The sequence below is a fragment of the Myotis daubentonii genome, chromosome 1, assembly GCF_963259705.1.
Source record: "Myotis daubentonii chromosome 1, mMyoDau2.1, whole genome shotgun sequence".
Lineage (NCBI taxonomy): Eukaryota > Metazoa > Chordata > Mammalia > Chiroptera > Vespertilionidae > Myotis > Myotis daubentonii.
Window position 1 is genome coordinate 132,140,370 of NC_081840.1, and position 20,563 is coordinate 132,160,932.

General features: G+C 41.4%; 1 protein-coding gene across 2 annotated transcripts in view; it reads right to left on the minus strand.

The window, feature by feature from the left end:
* The window catches only part of RSU1 (Ras suppressor protein 1), a 202,819-nt gene that overhangs the window by 95,606 nt on the left and 86,650 nt on the right, over positions 1-20,563 (minus strand). The window contains exon 8 of one of the 2 annotated variants that reach the window (XM_059660211.1): positions 4,167-4,299. The exons of the other annotated variant lie outside the window; for it this stretch is intronic. Within the exon in view, the coding sequence (XP_059516194.1) occupies positions 4,167-4,299 (133 nt within the window). The remainder of the gene's footprint in view (positions 1-4,166; positions 4,300-20,563) is intronic. 2 annotated transcript variants of the gene reach the window in all.

Sequence of the window (20,563 nt, forward strand, 5' to 3'; positions counted from 1 at the left end):
TAATAGTATAGCCAGTCTTCATTTAAGACTAAAAATCAAAACAAAACAACAAGTGAGCGTGGCCCCTCTCTAGGGAGAAAGGAAGTCACAGACAGGAAGATGACAGAGAGGCTTGCTGAGTTAGGCTGCCCTGGAAATAGGACTGCCATGCTTCACAAATTGCAGCCTTCATGAGGATTCCTGTTTTCCAAATGCCTCATCCACCGACACGTTTTCAGCCTAACATTTGTCAAACCTCTCCTTTTGTTAAGAGTTAACTTGTCAGCTTGCACAATGGCTTGTGGCTTGTATCCACCTTCCTTGACAGAAATGAGAAAAGTGTGAGTTACTCCCCTTCACAAAGAATCTCGTCAAGGATCCTGACTCCAATCTGACTTCTCCTCCTAGGGGGAAAAAATCTATCTTCTGAAAACTTAACACGTGGTGACTATTCTATCATAATTGTGCTGCACAGAAATAAAAGAGGTCATAGAGAGATGAGGACTATCAAATAATGAGTTAAGAGGTGTCTGTATTACTCTACAACAGCCTGAAAACAGTAATGTGCTTGCAGAGGTTGGCCCTCAACCACCCAACCAAGCAAGTTATTTTGCTTTAACAGAGGGAGTAACTCATAATGAATGGGCAATGCTGTGACTCCAGCCAGTATGTTCCCTTGGCTGATAGTACGATAAATGAGCAGAGTAATCTCCACTTGAGAAATGACGAGGATATTATGATGAATGCCCAAAATGTACTCCAAAGAACCAACTCCTAAGGAACTATACCACAACATGCTCCCAGCCACTCCTACCCACATGTCCTCTAGCTTAACTACACAAGTTCACCTCCACATCAAGTTCAATCACCTCACAGTGTTTAAACTTTTCTTCAACACTAACTTCACTGTTTTGTTTCAGATGTCCACATCTCCTCTTGGAGTCCATTAGAACCTGGAAATCACATAATCCATCTTCTCTGATTGTTGCTACTCTAGACTCAGAAAGCCTCTGAGGATATGCTTAGAAAACGAAGGTCACTGTGAAAGTCAACAACAGACAGGAACAAAAATGAAACATGCTAGTAAGTTCTTTACTACTTTTATTTAACTAATTAGAGGCCCCACCCCCCGGCGCCACCCACCCCTGGCTCCCCATTCACCATTGGGCGATCGGAGCCTGCCAGCCAGGAAAAGGGACCAAAGGTGGTCAGTGCACCTCATAGAGACTGGTCAAGAGGTCGTTCTGATCATTCCACCATTAGGGTCAATTTGCGTATTACCCTTTTATTATATAGGATGGGTCAATTTGTCAGAAAAAAAAAAAATTTAAAGGAAGGAGATTCACTAGTATTTTCAATGCCCAGACAAAATTTAAAATATGCTATCATATAATCTGAAGATCTACATAATAAAAAAGGAAATTTTATTGGATGGAGGTGTTTATGGTTTTATAAAGACAAAGAAGTGAAGATTGGAAACCACAAGGTTTAGACTAGAGTTATGACTAAGGTACTGAATGTAAAATTTGCTTTTTTAAGAAAATTATGAGTATAATGAATACATTACCTTTTTGAAGGTCACTACAAGTACAACTTTTTAAGTCCTCTAATTATGAAGTGGCTGCTTAAGAACATTAAAAACTTCAGTTGGGTTCTAGTTACATGACAATACACTTTTTTTATTTATTTAAAAAAACTTGAATTTTAAAAATCAAGGTAATTAATATACATTAATAGCTGTATACATACTATATTCATATAAAAGACGAGCTTAAATTTAAAAATCAGGGAAACATAATAGTGGTATTTTTATACAAGTATTTTTAAAAGACTAAGATTCTGATTAGTGTCTTAGTTACTAGTCCACGTGTTTGGCTGGTACATTTGATAAAGGAGTGAAAATAACTACGGAAGAATGGGTGAAGAACCAAAGGACTGAAATGCAGGAAGTGGTAGGAAGTGGTCAACATTCTCCTTCCCAAGGAGAGAAGAGATGATCTCTCCGGGCTCCAAAGACCAGCCCTTGAGTTCACCACAAGTGTTTTCTCCCAGCAGAGGCTCACAGACTCCTCTAAAAGCAGTGAGCGGGGTACAAACTGGTCCTCCTAAAAATGGGACAATGACTCTCCTAAGCTTATTTAAGCTTTTTAATACAGATTTAACTGTATAAAAGATAATATAATTCTTCATGAGGAAATCAAATACAGAAAGGCATGCTAATAGGCAAATTGCTTGGATTACTCCAATTCCCAAATGTAGGATACCAGTAATAGAGATAAGAATATACATACATCAAATTGGTTATTGATTAAAATGCTGTGTCATATAGTCCCTGTCAAATAACATACCAATTAACTCAATCAAAGAAACATGCCTCTCATTCATCCAGAATCCTAATCATCATCAATAAATAGAATTAGTCATCTAATAGTGACTAATTGTCCAATAATGACTGAGGTAATATAAAATTAACAAATTCACAACTTAATCTTTTAAAATGAAATTAGAAGCATTTTATGTGCAATATATTTTAATTCTCTGTAAATTATAAATTAAAGTATGGTAAAATAAAAAAAAAATGGTTAACCAAAATAATAAACAGTATTTCCCCCAATTCTGGTTTAACAGGAGCTCATTTGTGTACTTTGTTATAAGTTAAAATATATACAATGATTTTCTAAAACGATTCCCTACAAACCAATTAGAAGTAGGCTCCCATTTACTAACAAAAATTAAACCTCTACCTCAAACCAATGATGGCAATGATTAACAATTTAAGAGGAATAAAATGAACAATAATCTTCTAATTTGCAATTACATTTTCACACATATTCATAACTAATTAAACCAATTTCCAAGGATGAGCTATATTCATATTTAAAGAAACTATATATCTATATATTACACATAACTTGTGGCTTGTGAAACATAACACACATCCTATACTTCTCTCATTTTACTCTAATGGTAAGTCTTAAAATATATTGTCAATGTCATAAAAAGTCTAAACCATGATTTAAGCTTCTTCCATTTATGAAGATATGCTATCATTTTGGCAATTTTAGTCTATTTAGTTTTAATGTCATTGTTCTTCAGAGCTCATCTTCTCTGTGATTCTGTCAAATAGGAAATATGAGTGAACTAAGCCCTAGCTCCTGTGACCAGGAGCATGGTGTCCGGGGAAGAGGCTACAGGACCACAGCTGGCCATTTATAAATAGGAAGCCTGCCCTGTCAGTCAGCACTGCCCCATGGTCCACATTGAGTGTGGGGCATTTTTCTTATATAAAATAAAAAAAAAAAGAGAGAGAGAGACTCCCACCTGAACGTGACCTTCAATGATCCTGTAATTTTTCTCTAATATTTGGGATGTTAAATTCTCAAATGTTGGTAACAAAGTCAAAATAGATTAAATTTGACTGTGGATTTTTATGTCTTTTGCATTTGCTTAAAACTAGGGGTGACTAGATTTCAGCATTAGGGGGCCACTGAAGCATAGGATAAATGATTATCTCAACATGGGGTGGAGGTGGGATGAGGGGAAATAATGACAGAAGATGTAACAGAGCAGATGGTGCCAAGAGAGTTCCTTCCAACCAGGACACACTGGGGAAAAAGGGTAAAACCAGCTGGGTTTTAGGGCGGGCTCCTCACAATCTCCTTTGACCTGAGGTGAAGAGTTGAGGGATTCTGATGCTGTGACTTGAGCTAGCTGACTCCTCCTCCTCTTTTTCTGCTCTTCCTTCCTTTTTCTCTTAGAAATAATACCATCTCACCAGAGTGGAAGCTTCTCTAGAATAGAATGGTGTGTTCTAGTATTCTCTACTCAGTTATAAACAAACTGCTTAACAATTTTGTTCATAATAGCTGTTATTCTTTGCATTCAAAGGAGAAAAAAATTATGTTCTGATCTTAATGTGTCTGACCAATTTCCTTAGTGTCATGAATATTCAACTAATAACTTAAATTTTCTAAACAAACTTGGTATAAATTTCCTTTGATAAAACCAATTAAAATAATCTATCACTACAAGATAATTACTACATGTGGTTATTAATAAAACATGTAAAAATGCTATGAACTAACTGCCACCAAGACGACAATGTCACATGATAGTCTTAAAATCACATAATTACAAATACTATAAAACCAGAGTGTACTATTTTGGAAAACAACTAGTCTACTTACTACTTATACGTCTCTGAACGGATATATTCAAAAACGTGGGACACGCCAAGCTGGAACTGGTCAGCAATTGGGGTAACCCAAGGATTGTTCTCTGCTTTGAATACCTGCTTCTGACCAGTCAGATCCAAGTTTCCTGAAAAAGATGGAGAAGAAAAAAAGATGAAGGTCCTTTCATCCTACATGGATCAGGACTAAGAAGTCCTGTGCAGTAACCACAGCACAATCCTAAGTACCTTTTGGTTCACTTGATTTATTTTTAAAATTTCTTACCCCAACTCATCACTGATACACAAGTAATTAGTACCATAGACCAAGAAATGAAGAACAAAGGAAAGAAGGAGGGAGAGAGGGAGTGGAGGGAAGGAAGTAGGAAGAAGGTAAACCTGGAAGGAATTCTTACATAGGTAGTATATGCTTTATTTTTCCTACGTATTTGCTAGAGACTAAAATGACCCCATCCAAAATGAAGAGAAGTGCTATGAGAACTTCCTGAAATTCTGTCTTGACAATGTGAATCACTGCTTGTTCAATCTGATCTAGACCCATCCGATCAACATCACCGTTTTTCATCAGCCAAAGAACAATATGAATGAAGAGAGATAAAACTATTGCCCACGTAAAATTATTATTACATTTCTCAGGTACCATAAGAAAATCTCACAATCAGCACCAAATGGATTTCGTTAACATGGTTATGACAGAAACTCACATTTGTATAGTCCTCATCAGTGTATACATTCAAAGCATCTCATTTGATTCTCCAGCAATCCCTGAGTCCACTTATTAACATCACTTTACAGGTGAATAAATAGAAACATTGGGAAACTGTGTAACAAGATCAGAAAATGACAGTGGGGATGTGAACCTGACTCCTAACTGCAAATCTCATATTCTTTCTATAAAGTCTTGTGAAACTATCGGGTTACATCTAGATCAACCAAAGATGAGTTAATGAAGTAACATCAAAAAGCCAGTAAGTGCCACCATCTGTTGATGATCAATCGACTATTTTACTTATTTATTGGTATACTGAAACATGGAAAAGACAGTGTGTGAATGAGCTTCCGATAACTTGCCTGCTTATGAAAGGGACAAGGACAGAGAAGCTAAGCAGCAGAGATATATGTGGTTTTACTTGACACCAGCCTCACCAAAGGCCTTTCCCTAAAAGTCCTACTGAGGAAGTCTTTTTCAGACTCCTGATCCACAGACTAAGGCTTTTTAAACACAGAAATCCAGCAATTATTCTTCACAGGACACAACCAAAGTAACATTATTTGTCCTATTATGGGGCACTACTGCAAATTTTGTCATAACTTTGTTATAATTTTGACAATTCAGGATAACGAAAACACATTCTAGGGTGCAAGTATACCATGAAGCACAAAATTTCCTAGGCGATCTGATCTTTAGAAATGAAAACAAATTAATATTTTTATGAGGATGATGATATATTTCTCCTTAAAACAAAAGAACTGATTCTTTGAATCCATATTCTTTTTGTTATATGAACTTGTAACTACTCAAAAATATGAAGAAAAGACCAATATAAAAGTGATTATAATTTCATAAAATGCTTTTAAAGAAAACAGATACTACTAAATATCAAGAGGGAGCAATTCATCATGATGTTTCCAAAGCTACTTAGAATCTGTTGGTGTTAAGTACAAAAATAAGCAGATACAGTTCTCTCCAAGATTGTCAATAATGTCAATTTCCTCATCTTAATGGTTAAACATCATTAGTCAGATATTTAATCATTTGGGAGATTAATGGGCTTTATTCTCTAAACCATGAATCAGAAAACTGCCTAGGGCAAATGAAAATCCAAGAGTTGCACTGAGTCTGTTTAGTTGGGTATCTTACCTGGGTGTGACCTTGCCTTTTATCTTTTTAGTTTTTTTTGTTGTTGTTTTTTTTAAAATATATTTTATTGATTTTTCACAGAGAGGAAGGGAGAGAGATAGAGAGTTAGAAACATCGATGAGCGAGAAACATCGATCAGCTGCCTCCTGCACATCTCCCACTGGGGATGTGCCCACAACCCAGGTTCATGCCCTTGACCGGAATCGAACCTGGGACCTTTCAGTCCCCAGGCCGACGCTCTATCCACTGAGCCAAACCGGTTTCAGCAATCTTTTTAGTTTTTATCTTTACTTGGGGAGGGGGTTTTTAGAATAAAACCGATCTGCTTAAATTTCTGTATAATTCTTATTTCCTCTTGGATCTTAACTGCTATAGTCTATGTCCTCTCTTCCATATCATTCATTCTCCTATTCTTTTTTTTCCCATTTCCACTTTTCCTAAGAATGAATATAATAGAAATTTCTGGAAAAGTCTTCCATTTAAGTTTCTTTCTAAAGTGTCCTGTTTTACATGCACAGTGTCTATGTTGCCCACTCTTCTCAGGAAGCATGGTCACTGAGGAGGGCTGAGTACCAGGTGACAGTAAGTGCGCTGCAGCAATTCACTAATAAGTTGGGCGTGGAGGCTCTAGAGATGAGCACATCTCTCTTAAAACATTCATCTAATTAACAACTTATGCTTACATATGATCATCTTTCTGCTTCTAAACCCTGCTCACTGACATCAGAATGGAATCAACTATGAAAAATTACTAAGACCTTTGGGAAAATATATGCAATTCAAAGTGAAAAAAAGAAAAGAGGCCATGAAAAGCATAAATTGCATAAAGAAATTAACTAATTCCTAAGCAAAGAGGATCTCCTTGTTGGTGACTACCTGTGACCTAAACACCTTTGCTCCTTACCCCCCAAAGTCAGTCATCCTAATGAGAAACACAGTCTAAATTTCTAATAGGTAGAATCGGATCAGCTGCACATGCATCTGGAACTCGCATCATTCACACATTACCATGATTTAACCCAAATGGATGGCTTTCCTCTTAACATCTATTTCAGATGGGGACACGGGAATCAGATTGTTTTACTCTGGGGAAGAAGAGAGGAAAGAGGGAAGACAGCTACATTTGGAACACAGAGCATTCCTCACAATGCTGCATATTCAGGGTCCTGGCTCTGCTGAGAGCAACAGGACCAGGGAAACACTCTGGGAAGGACCCTACAGACAAGCCTCAGCTAGTCCACATCTGTCCAGGGATGACTTCCAGGGAACAGACAGTGAGAGAGAGAAAGAGGACTCTTCTTTCCCACTCAGGCCCAATAATCCAAAAGTACAGCTGTTATGAGCGATGCAGGTTTTAATTATCCTTGAATTTAAGGTACAGGTGCATATTCCTATGGAAAAGGAGAGCCTGCATTCTACCAACTACCTACATACCCACTTTGGAATGTACACAGCCTCTTGTTAACTTATTAATAGCGTCTGACTAAGCCTGCAGCCTTTTGAGTAATAATCCTCTAAAAATGATGTACTCAATTCTATGCTCCCTGATTGCAACACATGGAAGACAGAGCTAGGGGAATAATGCCAAGAAAGGTCAGCCACGATCTTGGGGCCCTTTTGTCTGATGCCTCTAACCCCCGGAGATCTGTCAATCCCTAGCAATGTCTCTATTAAAGTGCTGTCAATGGAGACAGAGGAGGCGCGTAGGGGTTGCTAATGACTCCTGCTAACTCCTGGAGCAGGCGGGAAACACGGGATGTGAGCTGGACACACTCCCTTCAAGGCAAAAGGAGTCTTATACTGATGTCTGAAAAGTCAGGGTACACAGAGAGACCCACAGGCTCTTCATGAGCATTTTCAATGGCATCACTTACAACGCATCTGTAACTCCAGCTGTTTAGTTTAGTCTCAAACAATGCTACATAATCACATTCACAGGGGTTTCTCACAGTGACCAGAAATAGGGAGCCTAATGGAAAAGAATGATTCGGGTTCACTGGGGGAAGAAAAAACCCCAAAACAATAGCTTTGTCGTTGACAGTGTTTTCTTTTTAACAAAGAGCCATGAAAACTATGTTTAATGTCCATAGCAAACCTTGAAGCAGACTATTCCAGATGACAGAGATGGAAACCGTGTGAGCCTAACCAAGCTCTGCCTCTTCAGAGTTATCACCGGCTTGCCGTAATAGGGCATGCTTATTTTGTTTTTCCACTTAATGTCACTGGTGGAGAACACAATACCTGCTTCTGTGCAGCTGTAATCCTCCCAGCCAGCTATTTGTCTCTGGCTTTCCTGCCTCACTCAGCACCAGCCTGGAATGCAGCCATTTCAGAAGAGGGTTAATATAATTAGAGTAAAGCTAGACCATTATACTGTGTGAAAAGATGACACCCGTCTCATATTGGCCTAGCAACAAGTTACCCTTGCCTCAGCAAAGCTCATCTGTCAGCTGTCGGAGGTAAGTTCCCTTTCAAGTAATAACATGCAGGAAGCATCTCACCCCACTGTCAGTCGGGCTGCAATCGCCCGAACGGCTGCACGCTTCAGCGCGTCTAGTTAGGAGCCCTCACCCATCTCCTTTATTAGAAGCCTGAGCGGCGCTCCGGCGCTGTTCTAACAAGGATCAGGCAGCAGGATTAAGCACTGTGACAAAGAGGATCTAATAAGCTAGAAAGTGGTGCATCTACAGCCACGCTGGCTGCCTCCCAAACAGAGATTCCCCCTGCGCACTCTTCAGCAGGATGGCCCGGCCACAGGGGAAGCCAGCCAGCGCCGTGATTAGCGATGACCCTCTGACCGATGCTACTATGAAGATCATATATCACTCAGAGGCTTATTCTGCAATTGCAAATTGGATTTTCCATTTTATTACCTGCAAAAGGACCACATATGCTTCAAATACAGTAAGCTTTGCCGTGCGACTGTAATTTTGTAAATACTAAATCATGCAAAACAATCATTCTCCTTGGGAGTTATAAATGTGACTGAATGCACTAGGCAATTGCATTAATAAGCATGCTCATTTTCACTTATAGAAACTGGTTGTTTTCATAACCACATGATTAAGAATTTTCCCTGAGTATTCAAAAATCCTGAAACATATGGCCAGTAACATTACTGATCACATATTAAGCAATTAATGGTGTCAGGGCAAATTTTTCATATCATCAAAGCAGGAGTTCCTTCCTTCCTAATTCTAAAATATCACAGAGCTCTTTTAAAATTAATTCTCTCTACAAGCCAGGCTCTCTCACTCATAAAAATGTAAGGCCACGGCCTAAGAAGGTAAAACCAGCAAACCCTGGTTGAGTGGGCAGTCCATCATTAGATTACTAGATTTGCCCCAACCCAGGAATCATTCACCCTTGAAGGGGTCTAGATGGGACGTTCTGACAGCTGAAAGATCACCTCTGCTCTGCAGTGAGTCCACACAGAAGCTAACCACTAATGACTCCCGCACAAAATAAAAGCTACGTTTGCAGCTGCCTCAGATATAAAGAGAATCTCTATAATTCTTATTACTAGGTAACAGGTTACTAATTATGGAAGTGCATTATTACAGAAAATAGCTGAAGATGGGAGGTTCCTACTTTTTCATTTCTTTAACAACATACTTTACGGAGTGGAAAATGACCATAAGGCTTACAAAATGATGCTAATAGTAAATGTTTGCAATAATAAAACCGTGGAAACAACCAGAATGTTCAACAACAGGTGAGAAGCTGAATTATATCTGCTATAGCCTTACAACAAAATGTTATTCAGTAATTAAAATGAATGAAATAAATTTATTTGCCTATACAGACTTAAAAAGAGAGCTTTTGTTTTTCCACTTAATTAAAAAAAAACAAAGATTTTTTTAAAGACTAAGTTTGCTATGATTTAATTTTTGGAAAAAAATACAGAAGAAAGAAATCCCATATATGTGTATGAAGAAATACCCATGTGAAGAAGAGAAAGACAGTAAGGATACATATCTAATTGTAAATGGTGGTTTCCTCAAAGAGGGGAAATTTGGGTGGAAAAGGAATTTGGACCAGCAGAATGAGAGGTAAACATAATTTTCTCTTTTGAAAATTTCATGTGATTACACGTATGGGCTATTTTTTATAATTAAAAAAAGAATAAAGTACACTGAGAGAAAACAAACAAACAAACAAACAAACAAATTCAAGACCTGGCCGGTGTGGCTCCGTTGGTTGGAGTGTTGTCCCATGCACCAAAAGGTTGTGGGTTTGATCCCCAGTCTGGGTGCTTACAAGAGACAACAGACCGATGTTTCTCTCTCTGTCTGTCTGTCTCTCTCTCTCCTTTCCCTTCTCTCTAAAATCAGTAAAACATATCTCCTGGTGAGGATTAAAAAAAAAAATCCGAGATACATGGCATGCACTAATTAGTACAAAGCAGTGCATGTTGTTAGAAACGGCATCCTACTGCAATGAAAGCCATGCTTTACGGAAGACAGTCTATGAAGCCCTAACAGAACTGAAAGCCTACGTCTGAGGATGCTTCTGTCTGCGCATCATCAATGCAACCACAGTGAGCTGGGGGTCTCATGACAGCTCTCAAATTTATTCTGTGGGGAATGCGAGGCTACACTGTCATTCTGGCAAGTGTCTGCTTATAGCTTTCTGGCATCACATTTTTTAAAATGGGCATTTTGTTCATTTAACAATTACAATGCATTGCTGCTTTATGAAACATACTTAAATGAACTGTTACTCTTTTGATTTAGGCAGGGAGAGTATGAGTTCAATAAAAAAGATTAAAAAACACACACAAAACTACCCCGCCAAATGGCTCCAACAAAAACAGCATCCGACTTAATGTGCATGTTGATATGAAAGGGACCAAAAACCTATTTACCAATGAGGAAAAATAGTGTTTTACATAGTTTCCCTGGGATGTTCTCCTTGGCCATTGGTATCTGTGTCCCATGATGACCCAGCAACAGAGCACTGGGCACCCCCAACACATACCACCGCAGTCACTTTCTCTTGCAAGTCTCCTTCTATGGATATTAAATAATTCCTGTTTTAAATCTGATATTCATGTAGGATTTCCCAACCATTCTTCTAAATATGGGAGGTCATCATATTTTTGCTTGCAGATTTCCTCTATTTATGTAATGATATCAAATAAGGAGAAATCCCAGTGGATCTGGCCAGAGACCTGGTTCCTCATCACGAGTACATTCATGGACTTTGACCAAGAGACTTTGGGTAAATACCTGAGCTTCAGCTTCTTCATTGGCCAAAGTAGGGATTGTTAGGGCGAACTACCTACCCCTAACCTCCCCTGCTTGGACATGTTTTCTGAAATATATATTATTACTAGGGGTCCAGTGCATGAATTCGTGCACCTTGAAAGGAAAGCAAGGGTATGGTGGGCACAGGGGCAGGTCTCGGCCCATCCTCCGTGCTCCTGCCTGGCTCCAGCGCCAGCAGCAGGTGTAAGCGCCCAGCGGGACCACAGCACACGGGGAGCAAAGAATTTTCAGTAACCACCAGAGGCTTGCCCCGATGACAGCCACCAGCACCCCACCTTGGTCTGGTGCCACCGCTCACTTGCTCCACCATCCCGCCATGGCTGATGCCTGCCATGTTCCGCGCACACCCCCTGGTGGTCAGTGCACGTCATAGTGACCGGTTGTTCGGTTGTTTCACCGTTCGTCTATTTGCATATTAGTCTTTTATTATTATAGATAAGCTTTTCCCATAGCTTGGGGGAGATGGCCAAGATAAGAATTCCTCTCCCCCTGACTAACTCATGCACCCACACACTGACCTACATTGCATACTTTTACCATATGTAAGAGAACCTAACCACCCCCCTTGGGCTGACACCACCACACTGGTCTCAGCCCACTGAAAGAATGCAATAAATTTTCTTAAACACTCAGTGTCTCTTGGGCTGGCTCCTTTGGGTGTGGACCTAACAGGGATAATAGTACTAAATGACAGGATGGTGGACAAAAGCGTATATACTAGTTCTGTAATCTGGAAATCACTATAAATATATACTATTCTTTACATTATTCATTATCCTTTGAAATGAGATATGCAAAGGAGAGATAATATACATTTGACAATAAGTTGCCCAAAACAGGGATTGCTCAAGAAATTAATAATCTCCTGAAACTGAATAAACAATATTTTGCAAGGTGGCACTTTTCTGTGGAAAGTCCCCTCTATCCCCCCGCACCTTCATAAGCGTCTCAAAGGTCCATGATCAAAAGCAGAACTAGGAACTAATTTCATTTCCTAGAAGACTGAAAGATTTATGAACAGCAGCAGTCTAGAGCATCCCTTACGGTTGGTCCCCAGAGTACACTTCCTCACTCTAACCCCCACTCCACTCAAGTTCCCAGTTCACAGGGACTGAGTTCAGGACATCTTTCTGACCACCTGCGATGCTGGAAATATCAGCACCAAGAAAATATCAGTCATCCATTAAACTAAAGACCCGAAGGAGAAGTCACTGATAAATGCAACATAAAAGTATATTCAAAGAATATCACTTCTTATAGGATCCAACCAGCCTTCACCATAGCTGTTTAAGTTCAACATATACAGGAATACTTTGTTCTATTCTGCTTTACAGATGTTGCATATTTTTACAAACTCAAGGCCAAAAATATCTGAATTTTTCAATATTCCTAGCAATTCTATTAAAGGTATGAAGAATAAACCCACAAACCAATGAATACTTCCCATTACCACCATCATCATCGTCATAATTACTATTATTTGTAGAACATGTATTAAAGTACAGATGTCATTTAGGAGCTGTCAGGGGCTTTACATTATTCCAAGAAGCCACAACAATCTTTCACGGGAAGGATTATTAATATCTCATTTAAAAAAAGAAAAAACAACAACTAACATTCAGGAAGGCTAAAACCCACACACAAGGTCACATAAGTAGTGGGATTCAAAGGACAATTTATGTGGCTCATCCAAAGCCCTGGGTCTTTCGGATACATGACACACATTTCCTCGAGTGTGAAAAGGTATTGAGATAGTGTTGAAAGAGTCAATAATATGTCATGGTTTAAAGAATACTATTGAAGCATTTCTCCCCTCCCCCATCACTCAACAGAGCCCAGACTTCTACCATCAGAACCATTTTCTTAGAGCCCAAAGCCTCAGTTGCCTCCAGGAATTTTCTTTTTAAATTAAAATACCCTGGCAGAAAAGCAAGTTAGGGTGATAACACTTTCATTATCATGACTGTGAATATTTTTAACAGGTTGCAGTAATATAGACATGCACTTTCCTATTCAAGTCAAAACACCACCCAGTCTAGGAATTATTTTGTTTAAATTAAAACTAATTAAATTAAAAATATATAAATTACTTTTTATACAGTTTTTAAAAAGAATAGAATCTCATGTAATTATACATTCAACAAATCATTATTTTTAAAAGAATAAAACTTCATTTAGTTAGAACTGTTTAGGAAAATCACTACATGATTATGAGAACTGAAATTACCCAGGGGGAATTTTGATCACAGGAAAAAGCAGGATAGGTTTGAGTCTGGCTGGGTAGGGCACTACAGACAAGCTGTCAGGGGCAGGTTAAGGGCGATGCCAGGGCCAGGATGTGAATGTTGGGGGCAGGAGTGGTTTATTTTTAAAAATGGGAACCTCTACACTATTGCAAAGAAACAGCCATGATTCCTGTTTCAAACTGTCCGTGCATGGCTAATTATAAGCACTTCTGAAAGGTCTCACACGTTTCTGACAGTTTTCAAATGCTGCTTTTGGGGAACTCTAGAAACGGGAGGTAAGGGAATTATGCCCCACCTCACCCTATCTTCTGTCACCTCCCATCACACGATGATATCAGCACCACATGAAGAGGTGTCTAACCAAGCAGACCTTAGACTCCTCCCTTTTCACCCAAATATACACTTTGATATTCCACATGCACAGACACAGGTATTGTCAGCAAAGGTAGCTAGTTATTGATATAAGGAAGATAGCTAGTCTACACTAAAAAAGAGAAATATGTAAATTGGCCATCACTCTGCTACATCCACCAGCCAATCAGAGTGAGTATGCAAATTAACCCAACAAAGATGGTGGGTAAATTTGCATACACAGGCACGGAGCGAAGACTGAAGACTCTAGCCTGAGCGAAGACTGAAGACGACTGAAGACTGAAGACTGGAGAGGCTTGGCTTCTCCGCTGTGGCCAGACGAAAGGCCTGGGTCCCGGGTGCCAGAGGATAACCGGTGCTGGCAGCCAGGGGAAGGAAGGCCTATTGCGTGAATCTTCGTGCAACAGGCCTCTAGTTATTAATATAAGGAACAAAGCAAAAGGGAACTAAGTAATTTTAATAAACTGATAAAAGAGCAGAATTCCATCTACGTTCCTGGTAAACAGATGTGTTCACACACTCCAGGGGACTGCTGGTCTCCCAGGGGTGCCCAGGGAGTGGAGGAAATTCCTCTGCGGGGCTCCTGGGCATTAGAGATTCAATGAAAAATGGAACTTTTGGACAGGTGCAAGGAAACAGAGGGGCAGGGCCTAGCCAGGAACAACTGGAAAGGTAATCAGATTGGATAGAGGACATGAAAGGCCAACAGAAATCAATGGGAAGAGGGCCCAATCCAGGCAGGGAAAGGTTAGGAATTCAGGTTGGATAATTTGAATGGTTCTTTATCCTTTACCTTTACAAGAAGATAAATGGAGGATTAACAGGAGTCTCAGGGCAGTGCTTTTAGAGCCTGCCCACCCTCTAGGTCCCAGAGGGTGTATTAATTCCCCTTAATCAACACTAATAAAAGAGAAAAATGGTAATTGTGTACGACGATACCCTTTTCATTGGCTAATCAGGGCTATATGCAAATTAACTGCCAACTAAGATTGGCAGTTAACTGTCAACAAGATGGCGATTAATTTGCATATGTAGGCACAATGCAGGGAGGCGAAAGGGAAAGCAGGAAGAAGCCCCCTGCCACTGACAGTGATCAGAAACCCAGGGGGGAGCTGGGGGGCAGGGCAAAGGCGGCCCTGGGGCCACCTTTGCCCTGCCCCCCAGCCATGATTGGAGAATCAGGTGCCTTTTCCGCCCTGCCCAGTGATAGCAGGAAGTAGGGGTGGAGCCAGCGATGGGAGCTGGGCACCGTCGAAGCTGGCAGTCCCGGGAGCTAGGGGCCCCTTGCCTGGGCCTAAAGCGAAGCCCACGATCCCGGGGCCGCTGCAGCTGTGGGTCCCCGCTGCCCGGGCCAGACGCCTCAGCCAGAGGCATCCTGCAGGGGCAGGGGCGGAGCCCGAGCAATCGCGGCGCCCCCCGCTGCCACTGCAGGTCCCCGCTGCCCGGGCCGGATGCCTAGGCCAGAAGCGTCCGGCCTGGGCAAGGGGCCGATCCTGCGATTGGAGGGTGATGGGGGTCAACGCCTGAGGCTCCCAGTATGTGATGGGGTCAACGCCTGAGGGCTCCCAGTATGTGAGAGGGGGCAGGCTGGGCTGAGGGACACTCCCCGCCCCCCGACACACAAAGTGCACGAATTTCGTGCACCGGGCCCCTAGTTCACAATAAAATCCTACCATTACATCTAAAGTTATCCAAGTACTTTGGAATTCTTTTCTCAAGTCACCACAAAAGAACCTATCACATTCACCAGCAACGGACTCGTGAGCCAGCCAGGAGGGAGAAGCAGCTGCGTGTGGTAAGATCTGGGGCCTTGCTCCTCATGGAGCTGGAGGCTCATCCCCTGTATCCCCGTCCCCACCTCCATTTCCCCCTGCCTCTCTGTCTCCTTTTTCCACATTTAGCCTTAGGTAATTTCAAGCCACAAACTGATGGTGGGCATGGTCAGGCATTTAAATGCCCTTAGGGCACCTGCCACCAAATAAAGAAGTCTCTTTGTGAGAGGATAACCTGGTAAGGAGATAAGCCAGATGCATAAGGCTGCCTGCCAGGATCAAGACAAACTCATTCACTGTTCACCAAGGAACACAAAGTTCACAAGCAAAACTCAGAGCCCAAACCCTGAGGCAATCCCCTGATAGAATTACTTGAAGACACTAGGGTGCTCTAACCAATTTTTTCCTAATGTCATCTCACTCTCCTTGCTTTGCCTCTGCTGCCTGGCTGACTGGTATTTTAGTTCCATTTTACACCTTATGTGGGGGTCCCACATTCCTGATTTTTGCAGGCGGTCATGACAGAGTTGCAGTTTATATCCTTTTTGTTGTATATGCCCCTCCCAGCAGTTTCCTCCAGTGGCTGGAGATACAGAGATGCACTCCTTTTCCCAGTCTCCCTGCTCCAGCTAGGACCCAGAACTACCCCCCTTCCCAAGGCTTCATCTCTGCACAGGCCACTGGGGCACAGCATGGAGCCCCCTCCCTGGGACTTGGGCCAGCCGCCACCACCTCCTGCCAGGAGTTTGGGCCAACCATCGCCTCCCCAGGGCCCAGGCACCTGCTGCACTTGCACCCTTCCAAGGGTGTAGGTCAAGCAGTTTCGGTAGGGCCCTTACTGATCCATGTGCCTTGCTTCTTTCCATCCTCTTCCAGCACCGATCTGGCAACCTGGCACAACTGCTTTAAGCGAAGACATCTCTTCATCCTAGCTAGCAAAGCCTCCCAGCCAGACTTTGCTCTTATTGCACGTTTAATACTACACCTCCTATCATGCCATGGGGTCTCAGTTTCTGAGCACCTCGGGGAGGGGACAGAACAAGGGACATCTTGTAAGATATGGGACACTGAGATGTTTATCCAGATTCCGGAGGGGGCCTCACGACGCGCCAGAAGCCCTCGTGGCCCTGGCCAGTCTCTCCCTACTGAGGGCAATCTTAGAACAGGGAAAATGGGATCTTTGGAGATCTGGGAATCTCAAGGATGCCTGTTCCCAAGGTCTGCACCCAGGGACTTCTGGCATTATTGTGGGGCATAAAGCTTGCCATGCGCTTGGAGAAGGTCTCCGCCCTTTGTGTGGGAAGGCGAGACTCAGGTCTCCAGGCACTGAGACTGGCAGTGGGGGGGTGTGCATCATCCTAGGCCCTGGCGATGCCACCAGGGAGCTAGGGAAAACTGGGGACACCCGTGTCCCCAAACACCTCCCTCTTTTTGCAGGGAAGGAAATTCTCTCTCCTCGAAGACAATGGGTAAATTTGTCTCCACAATGGCCTACATGCAACCCCCACTCACTAATTCACCCCCAGGCCCTCACATTGTCCAGATGCCTCTACTGGAGGTCTGGAATCAAACCTTCTCTGCACCCCACAGGAGGTCAGGAGGGCCGGATGGGATCACCTGAATTCATATTCCCTGCTCTCTGTCAGATTTAAGAGACTGCAGGGCACGCTAGGTAGGTTCTCAGAAGAATGTGTGAGATTTATAGGGGAGTTTCAGGTGATAACTCTGACTTACGATATAACCTGGAAGGACTTCATGGCCCTTCAACTCCCAAAGCTGCCAACCTGAGGAAAGACTCCATTTTGGGAGGCCAACCAGGAATACGCAGCTTCTTTACACTGAGCTCAGCCAAACAGGTTTCTCGTAGAAATGACTGCCATATCCTAGATTGACCCTAATCAACCGGGGCAACGAGAACTGGCTTGTAGAGACCGTATGATTTTCTGCCTTTTAGGAGGCATGAAAAGAAGTATGGAGGCTGTCAATTATGGCAAAGTAAGAGCAATTACTCAGCTCCCAGATGAAAACCCCTCTCTTTCTCACTCGTCTAACAGAGGCCGTCCACAAATATAGCGGCACAGATCTGGATTCGCCTGGAGTGGAGACAGTGCTAGCCATGTACATTGTTAATCAATCCACCTCCAATATCTGGAGGAAACGCCAGCGACTGGCACTAGGCGCCCAGACCTCGTGAAGGAATCACTCGCTGTGGCTTTCTGGGTCTTCCACAGTCAAGAGAAGGTTGAAGAAGACGAAGCAGCGAGCCAATCCTTTGGCAGCTGCTTCGCGAGCGGAGCGGAAGGGTCCCCTCAGGGACCACCCACGGGTCTCTCTCCCCAGAAGTTGTTAGGAAAGGGCGCACGTTGCTCCTGTGGGAGCCCAGACCACTGGAGCCAAGAGTGTCCTGAAAAGGGCCACCCAAAGTGCAGAAGACACCTTGTCCCCTGTGCAGGGAAAAGGGCACTGAAAGAAGAACTGCTCCACCCCCAAGGAGGAGGGAGGAGGGAGGAGGGAGAGGCCCCTCTCCAAAACGGGTGCGGAGGGCTGAAGAGGCTCCCGGAAGAAGCATCAGCATCAAAGGGAGGAGCCGGGCCGCCTGAAAGTATCAGGTAAGCCTGTTCCATGTTTAATTGACACGGAAGACGCTTACTCTGTTTTAACCTCTTATTTGTGTTCTCTATCTTCAAAAACTTGCTCCTTTGTAGGGGTTGTGGGGATAAAGTGTTCAACATATCCAGATTTTTTATCTAATTTTAACTTCCAAATTATGTAAAAAAAGGAAACAACTTCTTAGCTAACTTCATAGGCGATAAAATGTCAGATAAATGCAGACTGATTCAATCAGTGTGAATATGAGCACATAAACTTAATAATCATCTTAATAACCTTCCCAAATGACAACTTACCTTTTTAATGCCAATCCTTCTACAAAAGTATGCCATTTTTTCAACCAATAGGAGTAATACTGAAGTTTAAATGTCATTGTAATGCATTACTAGGCACTTGCTCACATGGAAGTATGAAACAAAATTAACTTTATTTTTTATTTATATATAAATACCCTTGAATCCAATTTTATTAAAGGTTAAGTAAGGGATCAACCTACTACACAGAACCTAAACTTAAGTTATATGTAAAAACGGCTTGTTTCGGCTTTGCTTCCCACTCTAGAGCTTATATTTTTATTACTTTGGTGCCATGTGCTATGCTCTCTGAAGAGGCTATAGGTGGTAAGAGTGCGGATATTATGTCACATAAAATATGTAGTAAGATAATTAAGAATTCTGAGTGACACAAATGCTAAGTCTCCATGAAAAAACTGCAAAAATTGTTAACTTAATTTCCATTAAATTCAAAATTATTCACATTAATAAAGTGCCAAATGTTTTTTTAGGTTATGTATTAGCAAGCTATTTTAATATATTTTGATAAAACTTATTTTCAAGTTTAACAGTAAGACCTGAGAAGAGACAATGGAAAGAAAAAATTTTTTACCTGAAAGTAGTATTTTTATGTGTATAAATACACACATACACACCCACATCCACACACCCTACTGCAGAAATACAATAAAAGCAAACACTACACATTATAGCAGAAAGAATGTCGTGGGGAAAATGTAGAAAAAAATTTGATGTTCTTACTTTTATAGAAGACTATGTACTTTTTTTGGTATAAGTGATAAAAGGCCAGTAACTACCTCAAACTAATATAGACAATAGTATCTTATTCTCTAGTGCTAATCCGGAGTTAAGAAACAGGCCAAAGACATAAATTAATATGTTTAAAAACATTAATAAGGCTTAAGAAAAATCAAAGCAAAATAACTATGTTGCTCAGAGAAACAAGTCTACCCAGCTTCCCTAGGATCTACTTAGACAATTCATCAGTCCTCCCTCACATATGAAACAGCGTTACCTATAAATAACAGAGAGAAAATGGAGCTTAACCACGCTCTGGGATTCGGGTGAGGAGGATTACATCATGAATTTGTTCCTTGTATTTTTGGAAAGCCAACTAGCTTGGGTTAAAAATATGAAATACTGTCACAGTTAACACACAACAAAAAAGGAAAGTACTATGCTATTCTACTCAAGGGAAAAAAAATCAACAAATACAAAATCATCTTCAATGTGTAAAGTTGTTTCAGAAGCTCAATTTATTTACTTAAAAAAAACAGAGCTCAAATTAGCCAAGCTTTGGTGTGGCTCCAGGCACTGGCACCTCTAAACAACTCTTCTCATTGCTACTGGTTTAAGTGTTGTCAGTCCCCAAATTTCAGACTATCCTGATATTCCTTATTATCATAAACACTGTTACCAGAATTTATGAGTGTTCAATGAATTTTCAATTTACAAAATAACAATCTTTCGTAAATAAATTATTTATATACGTCACTTTATTTAATCTTCATAATCTGGAGAACTAGAGAGATGTTCACAAGAGAAAATTTGGGAGTAGTAATTGGACATCAACAAATATAAACAAACTAGAGGCCTGGTGCATGAAATTCATGCACGGGTAGGGTCCCTAGGCCTGGCTGGCCATCAGGGCCAATCAGGGCCTTCTGGCTGCCAGTCAGGGCCTTCCTTCATTCCACACTGCCCCCTGGTGGTCAGCGCACGTCATAGCGAGCAGTCAAACTCCTAGTCGGTCAAACTCCCAAGGGGACAATTTGCATATTAGCCTTTTATTATATAAAATGGTGTCCTATATGGCTTCATCAAGAGCCAGGTCTCCTAGTCAATGATGTAAATGTAAAATAATAAGTGAAGTCTGCAATAAACAAACTAGACTCTTCACAGTGGTCAGAACCATGGCTTCAATACTGAAACAATTATACTTCATGAACTATTAAGCACAGGACAACC